We start from the raw sequence: 12,178 nt of genomic DNA, 5'->3' as shown, positions 1-12,178 counted from the left end.
GTTACACTAATTATATACATTTGAGTCGATTGCAAAAATTATAATTTAATTGAATATATATTTAAGTCAATTGAATTAATTTGAGCATGTAACATATCATATTGATTATATATATTTGAGTCAATTATGAAAAATACTATTTAACTGATTTAATTGAATATATATTTAAATCAATTGAATCAATTTGAGTATATACCATGTCACATCAATAATTTATTTTAGTCAATTGAGTTAATTGAATCAATTGATTATATGTAATATCACATTGATTATATATGTTTGAGTCAATTATAACAATTATCATTTAATTGATTCAATTAAATATATATTTAAATCAATTGAATCATTTTGAGTATATGACATATCACATTGATCACATATTTTAGTCAATTAAACATTTAATTGAGTAAATTAAATCAAAAGATTACGTACAATGTCACATTAATTATATATATTTTAGGTTAATTGTGACAATTATCATTTAAATGATTCAATGAAATATATATTTTAATTAATTTAATCAATTGAATATGTGACATATCACGTTGATCATATATTTTAGTTAATTGAATCAATTGAGTATGTGACATATTATATTGATCATATATTTTTATCAATTGAGCCCTTAATTGAGTAAATTGAATCAATTAATTATGTAACATGTCACATTATGTTAATTGACCATATATATTTTGAGTCAATTGTGATTATTATTATTTAAATGATTCAATTGAATATATATTTTAGTTAATTGAATTAATTGAGTATGCGACATGTCATATTATGTCGCATTATTCATATATATTTGGATCAACTATAACAATTATCATTTAAATGATTTAATGGAATATATATTCCAGTCAATTGAATTAATTAAATATGTGATATGTTAGATTGATCATATATTTTAGTGAATTAATTATTTCAATTGATTTAATTGGGTAAAAATATATAATTTATTTATATGAAATATTTTTTTTAATTAAGTTAGTTGAAATCATTTGAAATTATAATATTAATTAATTATTCATTATTATATATACATTAATCGAATCAATTTAATCGATTTATATTGTTAGTTTAATTGAGTTAATTTAATCAATTTAAATCCATATTGATTCTTTGTTTAATTATAATAAAGTAATATATATTGTACTTTTTTAATATTAATTTACACATTAAAATATAAATAAATAAAAATAAATTATTTATTTTTATCTTTATTTTTAAGTTTTTTTTTAATTTACATAAATAACTTTTTTTTTCTAAATGAGTAAACCTAGTTTAAAAAAAAAAAGAAAATTGTTGATTAAAGAAAAGATGAGAGAGAAAGTAAATGAAACTTTTAATTTGTATTGAAATTTGTAGCTATAATAAATACAACAGACACAATTTAAAATTTAAATTTTAAATCTTTACGTTCTCCTATAAAATAGTCTAAAGGATATTTTAGTAAAATAACTTAATTTTTATACATAAAATGACTTTACTATCCATATTATTCCATGTTTAATATAGATCCACTTGATCCCTCAAGTTTTTTCTATATATATCATCTAACTATTTACACGTTTTCTATCGGATTAATTATTTAAATAATATAAAATAAAAAATTATGTAAAAAATAATGTAAAATTGAAATAATTTATTAAAATATTACTTTTTTATAAAAACACCAACTAAAAATAAAGATTTAAGATTCTAAATTTATTATTGAAAATGTCATTTTGAATATATTTTTATATGTATGTGCTACATGAAAGAGTTACTTTTATTTTTAAAACGCTAATTAAATTGACATTTTTAGGAGATGTACTTTTGAAAGAGAAGAAGGAAACTTAATGCAACTGAAAAATAAGAGTAACAATTTTTCACATGTAACTCCTTCCTTTAAATTCTTATCATAGGTAGACAATATTTCTTAATTTCAAATGACTGAATCGCATCAGTCTCTATACTTCTTTTGCTCATAAAAATGCCATTCGACTTGGCATTTTCATATAAAGCCGCAAATTACTCTGATTGATTTGATCGCTTTTGAAAATTTTAGATTGATTAATGTTTTCAAGAGTAAAAATACATCTTCCTCACATGTACATATATACATAAAAAATGCTACTTGAAAATGCATTTTAGAGAGCAAACCTAAACCCTTAAATCTTCATTTTTAGTTGGTGTTTTTATAAGTAAATATTATTGTGAAAAATTGTTTTAATTTTACATTATTTTGGTACATAATTTTTTTATTTTATATTATTTAAATAATTAATCATTCTCTACATAGTTATTAAACCCGGATCAAACTGGCCGATTAAACCAGTGAATTGGTGAATTAGCCCTCAAACCAGTCCGAGTTTATAATTGATGTAACACCCTTAATTTTTAAATTTATTATTTTTGGATAAATATTGATATTTTATTTTAGTTAAATTTTGGAAAACTATTTGAGATTTTTCTGATTTTAGAAATCGGGTTCGATTTTTCGAAAATATAAAACTTTGATGATTTTTAAAAATTAATTTAAAGACCACGTGGCAAAACTAAAAATATATTTGGAGTCTACGAATTTTTTTGAGTTTTCTAGAATTTTTTCAGAATTTTTGGGCCTCGTTTTTGGTCCAAAGGCAGAGTAAAAATTCAATTTCGGATACCCTGAATCAAAACGGCCGAATCAAACCGGTCGAATCGGGCCAGCTTCTTCTTCTTCTTCTTCTTCTTCTTTTTCTTCTTGCGTGCACTTCCTCTTCTCCTCTCTCTCTCCCATTTTCTCTCTCCTCCCTCAACCCCAGGCTGCACCGTCGCCTCCCCACCTTGCCAGCGCGCTCCCTGGTGCCTCCACATAGCCAGCCGTCGTCCCAGGTGGTCGGAAAACGCTCGCGAACGCCTCCCTTGCTCGCGGGCGACGCTTTACCTTCCCGGTCGAAATTCGGCTGATTCGGCCACCGATTGGGCCGGGTCTTATGTCAAACACCATCTACACCTCGAGAGCTTTCCATAGACACTAAGAACACCAAAATCCATCGAGCGGTTTGTCCAATTTTTACCTGGGAAGTTTTAGCCCATTTTGACTTTTGGGCTAGATTTCTCGCAAACCATGAACCCCACGAGAAAACCGAGAGTACTAGAGTGCTCCACTCATCGAAAGCTTTGCGGCAATATAAATTTCAAATTTTTTCGATACCGTTTTTCGTGGGTCCCACGGAATTTCGTAGTATTTTTTTTGAGCATTAAATGAGTTTAGAAAATTCCGTAAAAATTATATACTAACCCCCGTGTTGTGAGCTTCGTGTAGGTATCTTCAATTCACAGAAATTCGACAGTTGTCCAGGTCAGTGAATTTCCGGTCAGACAGACCGGCTACTAAAAAAGTCTCCGAATTAGATCGAGATTTTGGCTACCCCATTATTGTTAGATGTTCCGAGCGCGTCCCCAGAGTCGGAATAGGCATAGGTAAACCCGAACCTTGCTTTTTTGTAATTTTCTAGTGCTTAAATGGGATTAAAAATCCATAAAATATTCTTGGTAGCTCAGAAAATTATGATTCTTTTTGTAATAGCCTAGTAATATTGCTAAGGACTGCTGGGCAAAGTTTTAGAATTTTTAGAGTTTATTTGGATAGTTTTTGCAAAAAGAGTCAATTATAAGGACTAAACTGTAATTTTACATATTGTGATTGATGACTGTTTGGATAGGCCCAGGAGGGGCTGCGTTATATGATTGAGTTGTGGATGTATGGTTGGTAGATATAGAAGTGTGTTTTAAACCCATTTGCAGGTTGGGTAGGTCCTAGGTAGAGGGGAGACTCTGCCGGATTTTCGGCACGACTTATGACGTATTTGATCTTTTCTTAGTTTGTATTGAGTCAATTGTATTAAATAATTATAATAAAATTGTCAGGTGAGCCGGGACAGCCTTTCTTCCTCCGCCCAGCCGCCACAGTGACAGCTGTCAAGTCTGTGAGTAAAATATTAATTTTAATTGTAATTTCGATATTATTATATGTTCAAGCATGCCCATGCATCACTTATATGTATATATATATGTAGTTAAACTCTAGGCACGTTTTATGTTGCATTCACAACTGTTAAAGTGCCATGTATGTTGTTGTGGTAATTTGGAGCAATGTGCATGCGTTTGCGTGTATGTGATATGGTGTTGGCTATGGATAGGGCGGGTAGTCACGGCTTGAGATCTTTGCTGGGATCCGGTCCTTCAGGGCAGTCACAGCTTGAGTTCTTCGCTGGGACCCCGATTTGGGTTATTAAGCGAAAGTCCGGCTTGAGTTCTTCGCTGGCACATGTTGGATTTAAGAGAGCTGTATAGGGGATCAGCTCCCATATATTATGATTGATATTACTGGGTGTGTGAGTGCTCCAAATTACTTTTTTGTTGTTATAATGTGAAAATATTGTTGATGTTGCATTTCACTCTACAGGGTGCATTAGCTTTAGATAGTTATAGAGATTATGGTTGAAATTGATATTTTACTCTCTGAGTTGAACGCTCACTCCTGTTCAATATTTTTTTCCAAGCCACAGGAGGATATTTTTGAGGTTAACCTGCTTTTCTCTCTCGCAGGTCGTTTATTAATGTTTGTATAAACCTGTTAACTCTAGAATTTTCGCATGTATTAGAAATATTTAATTGATTTGGGTCTGTAATATAAATTGTCATCATGGACCTGTAAACTTATTATTTTATGCATGTTGATGGACTGGATGAGGGAGCTGAGCTCCCATTTATTTTATGACATTTGAGTATGTGGAGGGTGAGCTGAGCTCCCCAATTGATTATATATTGTGTTTATAGGTCGGGTGAGTCAAAAACTCCCCGTTGAAAGGTCCACTTTATAGCCGGACTCTGTCCGGTTGAATTCTTGAAATTGGGCCCAAATGGGCCTTAGAGTTGGGTTAAGGAATAGTTAGGCTTACTACGGGCCTCGGGGGCTTTAGGCTGGCCCAGGTCCTAGTGCTGGTCCGGCCCAAAGGTTGGGTCGTGACAATTGAACTAGACAAAAAAGTGACCTAGCGTGACTTGGTTGACCCGACATTTGAACCGGTAAACTAGTGTGACCCGATTGACCTAGGTGGTTCAATTATTCAATAAAATCTCTTTTTTTTTTTTAACTCTTTTTAATTTTTGTATAGAAAATTAAACTTAAAACCTCAAAAAAGTTTTTAAAATCAAAATCAATTGAGTTAGCTTGATAGCTAATTGTTTATTTTAATATATTTATTCTTAATATATACTTAATATTTTATAAATATTAAAAAAATTATATATCTATAGAAATTTTTATGCATTATATGACTTAAATACTTTTATATAAAATTTAAAAGCACTATCAAAATTTATTAAATATAATTTAATAAATATTAAAGTTTTATTTTAAATAATTAAAATTTAATTAATTATATTTATTTATATTAATATATGTTATATTTAATTAATTTATATATTTAATTAATTAGTTGAGCCATTGAACGACTGGTTGAACAACTGACCCATTCACTTTGTTCTTTCACTAGGTTAACATTTGAGCCGAGTTTAATAACAATGATTCTCTATTCATCTTATCTTTTTTCTTTATTTATTTATAAAAAGAATTTAAGTAAAGTTTTATATAGTTACATTAATTTTGAAAAAAAAAATTATTTACTTTAAAATATTTTGAAATTAAAAATTAAATTCTTTCCATTATTAAATTTTTAAACATAAAAATTAACAAAAGAATTATTGAATTAAATTTTTTTAAAAGTCTAGCTTCCAAACCAGCTAATAACATAAATAAAGAGGTGATTTAAAATAAAGTTAATAATATTGTATAATTAATAGTCTAATAAATTGAATATATAAAAGTAAAAATTATAAAATTCAATAGCTTCCTCTCTTTAACCATTTGTATATTGTTTATTATGTAATACATATAAATAGATGTGTTAAAAAATTATTATATTATTAAATAAATATAACTTAGTAATTGAATATATATTAAAAATGATGGAAATTTAAATCCTTTCAACCATTTTACTTCTTAAAATTTTTTGTATGATTCATAATAATAAATATTCAATAATTATACAATAATTAAATTTAATGTAAATTGAATTATTAAAATGAAATAAATTATATTGAAATAATATATTTTGGTTCAGCTGTTAGTTTATTTGATTTTGGTTTTTTTCCATTAGTTTTAAGTTTTTTTTTGGAAATTACAAAAAATCCCCTAATCTATGCATGTATTTTCATTAAAATCCTAGCCTAAATTTTCTAACAATTCTAATCTTGAATTATATAAAGCATTACAAGGTGAAGAATCTGTTAAATTCCGACTAAATCTAATTAAAAAAAAAGTTAAATCACATATTTTAATTTTATTATTAGTTAAAATTAAGAAATATATATTTATTTTATAAAAATAAAACAAATTAAATGAAAATCTAAAAAGATGAAAATCTCCATATGACAAATAAAATTACGATTGAATATATTATAATTATATAAAAACAAAAAAGTTTTCTTTAAAAATAATAATAAGAATAATTTATTTAAGTAAAATTATTTTAAAATAGAAAAATAGGACAATAAATTGTTGAATACACTCTATATAATTTATTTTGTGATTATTAATACTAGGATAAAAATGTGGAATTTGAAATATATGATTTATTTTTAAAAATTTTAAGAGAAAATTTGGTAGTATTTTGACGTAAGTCGAGAGTTCTCCAAAATTATAACAACTCTAACACTCAACAAGCCTCAATAATCAGACAAATAATTAAATAAAATAAAATTTAGAATCACAATCGAACAAATGAGCGAATATACTTTATATATGTATCAAATAAATAACACCTTGATGACAAGTAATTTATTTTCATCACAGCTTATATTTATAATGTTTTTAAAACAACACTTAATATACATGTAGTCTTTGAAACATATGTCAAGTGATCACCCTCCAGGATAGCTCTATACGTGTGGATGACTAATATTTTTATTGCTAAGTGGCCATTAACATCATTATAGCACCAGAGATGTCAGTGATATTACTCTTAGGTTGCTAGTATTTTTATTTTATTCGCTTTATCAATAGGAAATATATTGCGAATGTATGCAGATGCTATAGATTTTATGATATTTTAGTAAATTTATCTTAGCAATATTTTTACATTAACTCAATTATGTGATTTAAAATAAATGATATTTATGAAATTGACTTATTCTAGTATGTCACGTAGTACTATTATGTACCAAAATTTTATATGTTTTTTATTCATTATTTATTTATTCGCTCATAAATAATTATAGTCACACATCAATTTTTATCATTTCAGTGTGTTTTTTTTTAATTTTAGTATTAGCAGTCGCTCTTTTTAATATTATCTTTTCTTCTATCTCACCCGTTATATAATATAGTGAAGGTCAGGTTAATATATATATATTTTTATTTTTTAGATTGTGTATAGCTAAAAACTCTAAATTATATATATATGCATGTATATTTTTAGCTACATTCTAAGCATTCAAATGTTTTTAGCAGGGTTCATATATTCCATTAGTTATATTTTAAGAGGAAATTACGTCAATTTCTCAAGTTATATCTGTCTTTATAAATTAAGGACGAGAGTGACACTAATAATTGATTTTTTTTCGTAATCCATTAATAGGAATATCATGTCTTTCATAATTAGCAACAAAACCGTGAATCATACAAATTAAATCCATTACATTTTCTATTTTTTCATAGCATATATTTTAAATAATTTCATATTATATATTACAATTTATATATATATATATATATATATATATATATATATATATATATATATATATATATATATATATAACTCAAATCAAATATAAATATTTGATCATAATATAGTGAAAAGTGCTCCTTACTCAGCAATTTAGCAAGGCAATATATATTAACAACTTAATATGATCAAAGAACACATGGGCGTCTTTGAAATCAACAAAAAATTTAACAATTTCTTAGATTACTTATTTTATTACTAGTGATTTTTTTTTTATTTACTCTGCATTACAAGGCCCGCCGGCATAGTACTAGAGAATTTGGGACTATGATATAATTTTAAAAAGATTTAGATATACATGGTAGTAAATATCTCTCTATATATTGATACATAGTTTTAAAAAGATTCAGAATTTAGGACTATAAAAAGCTTCTAAACGCAGAGATATCCACTTTGATTCTTGTGAGAATGTTCTCTATGTGAGCTTATCATCTCTTATCTTAGAACAAAAAATATAAGCACTCACTCTTGCAAAAAAAAAAAAAAAAAAACTCTTGTCCTTTACTACTGGTTTATTCAGTTGCTATCATTGTCTGAACTAAACTCTGCCACAAATCTGAGAATGAATCCAACTCAAATCAGTCCTGAAATAGCTCCAAAATCTTTCACTTCATGCTTTCTCTAAAATCAGTAATATAATATGGAAAAAAAAAGCTCAATAATGTATAAACAGAATTATAATGAAAAAATAAAATGAAAGAAAAAAAGAGAGGGAAATATCCAGATTTTGTGAAAGAAGATAATCCAATGAAATCCCAGTACAGAGACAAAGATCAGAAATCAAATCTCTAATTTTTCAGATGGGAAACTCACATAAGTTTCTGCTTTTACAGGGCTCACATAAATCACATTCATTACTTGTACATATCTCATCAACATGTTCTTCATTTCTGATCAGTACAGAGGAATATTCTTTGATTGCCCTAACATACTATCTCCCCTTGCTAAGCAATTGATAGAGTCACATGCATGGATGTTGTTCCACAATCTAAAAACCCTAAACTAGTTAACAAATGCTACCACACAAATATAGGTTTCCCTCTTTTCTGGATTTCCACTAAAACAAACAAACAAACAAACCTCCACATATAAATAGAGCTACCTGAGGCCTCCACACGATCCTACTATGAAAGGAAAGGGAACATTTAAAAAACAATGAAGCTTTTCTTTTCTTCAGTTAGGCGCAGAGTTTGAATCTGAATCGGACTTGGATTGATATTCGAACGAGACCTTACGTAACTCTCTGCTCATTGATTGAATCAACTCAAACTCCATACTTTACATCCCTGCAGAAGAGTTCCTCTTTGGTTGAATCTTGACCTCTTAAACCATTAGATAAGCACACTGAAACGAAGCTTTTCTTTTCTTTAGTTAGGTGGACGGATAAATCGTATATCTCTGAACTCTTAAACAATCCGATGTACCACTCCACAATGAAGCTTTAAAGAAAGGAATATTAAGGATGAAAGAAACTACAAGATAGTCATTGCATTATTAGTTTATGGTCTAATACCCTTCTCCTTTTAGACCGTTCACTAGAGTTTGATCGTTCAAGTAAAGATTTCAGTGCAGTTTGCAAGAAATGTACTGATTCAATGCTGTGATCTTTCTCTGCGGCGACTATAAGAACGTTCTTGATTCTTCCTCCAATTGTAACCATTTCAGCTCTCAGAGTCCTCAAATGCAGGGATTTCAATATCTCAATGAGGTCAGGCAAAAGATCGGAGCGATCTTCGCAGCACAAAGATGCCTTGAAGATCAATTGTCCATCACTTGAACACTCGCCGGAAAGAACAGTGATCTCATCGGTTTCTGATGGGAAGGTCTCGAGCCCTGGAATTTGTGAGGTCTGTTGCTTGAGTTCTCTCACTCGTTGAACAACTTTTGCAAGAAGTGAAGCTTTGTCTGTCTGTGAAAATTCAAAAAGAAAAAAAAAAAAAAAGGAATTGTGAGAAAGAAACCCTAAATGTAAAAAGCTGAGCAGCTTTCCGAAATAGACTAGACTAACCCTGGAGAAATTTAGAGAAAAGGGTAAAAGAAAATTAGGAAAATAGAAAAGAAAAGCTTTAATTCTAGCTTTTGCAGATAATGTTTGTACTTTCAGTTTGAACATTAAAAAACGCTTCAAAAGCCTGGTACAGATCCAAGATTTCAGAATCTGAATTTAACTATGTTAGCATAGCAGGTCCTGTATCCTCACGTTTGGTTGCCAAGAAAATGAGGGAAAGTGAAAAAACGAGGAACAAAAAATTTATGAAAATTTAGCTTGTGAATCACGGAAAAACCTACCTCTCGAAAACGGATTTGATTCTGTAAATGATTGAGTTTGGCAAATGTCAAGTCAGTCAGCAGGGATTTTGGCTTTGCGGGTCAAAAAGTAAGAGTCTAAAAATCAAAGTTTTACTTTCTTTTTCTCACAGTTTCTCAGCTACCAAACAGTGGACAAACACAATAATTGGTAAAGGGAAAATTAACATTGATCAAAACTTCAACAATGACCTCACTTTAAAGACTTTAAACAAGAACAAATAATAATAAAAAAAAAAATTCACAATCTCCACCGTTAAAACCCCATCAAAAGCTCCAGCAAGCTTCAAAAAATCATCAAATAGCTTATAATTCCACTCTATCAACACAAATCATCTATAATTTACCTTAGAGTTGCAAGGAAGGAGGCTTCTGAGCTTATCAAGATGAGAGTTAATTCTTTCTCTCCTTCTCTTCTCAGCTTCCTTATGATTCTTCAAAGCAGCAAGAGCTCTATCCTGTGGTGTCATATCCGTAATTACAGACCCTTCCAAGGGGTAATTATGGTAAGACGACGAGGATGAACTACACAAGCTTTGCATTGCCGGAAAACCGTAGGATCCAACGTTGAAAACTCCGTTCTCGACGAGAAATCGGAACAAGTGTGAATTTTCCGGGGAGTTATCGGGTTGCATGGTCTTGGTTCCAAGTGTTGATCGATGTAAAAGGAAATGGAAATGAGATGAATCGTTAAGGAACGAAATGATATATATAATTTCCTTTCGGTGTTGAAAAAAGGTTTGGCTTTCGGTGGTTTGGGTTTTGTCTTGTCATTTTAAAGGCTTTTCCTTCAATTTTTTTAAAGTTGTTTTGATTTGACTTGCTATGTCGTTTTTGGATAAGATTATTAGATGTGAGCAATTAGTTATTCGGTTCAAATTATTTGTTATTTAAAATATATTACCGAATTATAATCGATTTAATAAATATAAATTAATATTTAATCTTCACATCTTAACAAAATTAATTATTTTATTTTATACTTTAAAAATACATTATTTATATGTGTTACCTTTGTAAAATTTTTTAATCTTTTTATTAATTTTTTTATTAATTAATAGATTTTAATACTAATTAAATTAATATTTACATCCTTTATTTTAATAAAATGAATTTATTTATAATAATATTTTAAAAAATATTATTATTTAATATTTTTATTTTAATAAAATTAATCAATTGATTTATAAATTTTAAGAAATATAATATTTTAAAAAAATATTATTAAATAAAAATAAATATTTTACTATATAAAGACTAGATTTGAATTTATATTTTTTTAAATTATTTAAATATTTTCACTCAATATCTTAAACATTTTTTCCTTTCTCTGTTTGGAAATAATTTTCTAAAATCATTTTGATTACCCGAAAATTTAGGAGAATTATATTTTTCTCCCCATAAAGTTTGTACCTTTTCCTATCAAAACTCAAAAGACAAAAAATAAAAAGAAAAAATAAGAGAATAAAAAAGGTACGAGTGAAGAAAAGAAATGCCAGAGAGAAATAAAGAAGTGAAAGAGAAAAAGAAAAAAAAAGAGAGGGTCAAATCAATTTAGATATAAAAAAAAATTTAGAGAGATTAATTAAAGAGTTAATAAAATTAAATTATAGTAATTAATTTATATATATTTTAAAATATAGAGATAATTAATTAATTTTATTAAAATAAAGAAATTAAATAATAATTAAATAAAAAATTAAATAGTTTAATAAATTAAAAGTAAAAAAATTTAAAAATATATTTTTATAAAATACAACTACTTATAGAAATTAAATAATAGTTTTTATTAATAAAAAATTAAATTAAATTAATTCAATACAGTTGAATAATTCGATTTACTGTTAAAGAAATGTAGAATGACGAAATTTAATTTTTTTTCCTTAATACATTTTTCTTTAAATCTCAGCCTCAACTCCGATCAATTCAAAACTGAAATCAAACAAAATCGACCACAAAAATTAAAGCTAGACAAAACAAACAATAATAAAGTAATTATTAGAATTGAAAATTGACTGCAAGAAATAAAGTAGAACTTCAAGCATTTGAAT

At 27.7% G+C, this 12,178-nt stretch overlaps 1 protein-coding gene across 1 annotated transcript; it reads right to left on the bottom strand.

Moving 5' to 3' along the window:
* Positions 1 to 8,591: 8,591 nt before the first annotated feature.
* Positions 8,592 to 10,885, bottom strand: LOC110650574 (transcription factor bHLH106). Its single transcript, XM_021805607.2, has 2 exons — positions 10,475 to 10,885; positions 8,592 to 9,729 (listed from the first exon to the last, which is right to left on the bottom strand). The coding sequence occupies exons 1-2, from the start codon at positions 10,760 to 10,762 to the stop codon at positions 9,304 to 9,306; spliced, it is 714 nt and encodes a 237-aa protein (XP_021661299.1). The 5' UTR covers positions 10,763 to 10,885; the 3' UTR covers positions 8,592 to 9,303.
* Positions 10,886 to 12,178: the final 1,293 nt, after the last annotated feature.

The sequence above is a fragment of the Hevea brasiliensis genome, chromosome 5, assembly GCF_030052815.1.
Source record: "Hevea brasiliensis isolate MT/VB/25A 57/8 chromosome 5, ASM3005281v1, whole genome shotgun sequence".
Classification (NCBI taxonomy): domain Eukaryota; kingdom Viridiplantae; phylum Streptophyta; class Magnoliopsida; order Malpighiales; family Euphorbiaceae; genus Hevea; species Hevea brasiliensis.
The sequence above is the reverse complement of the archived record's forward strand: the minus strand, read 5'-3'. Positions and strand labels throughout refer to the sequence as shown.

Coding starts and splice junctions, on each gene's coding strand:
- LOC110650574 (XM_021805607.2), bottom strand. CDS start 10,762: ATGCAACCCGATAACTCCCCGGAAAATTCACACTTGTTCCGATTTCTC. Junction 9,730..10,474: donor TCCTTCCTTGCAACTCTAAG/GTAAATTATAGA, acceptor GAATTTTCACAG/ACAGACAAAGCTTCACTTCT.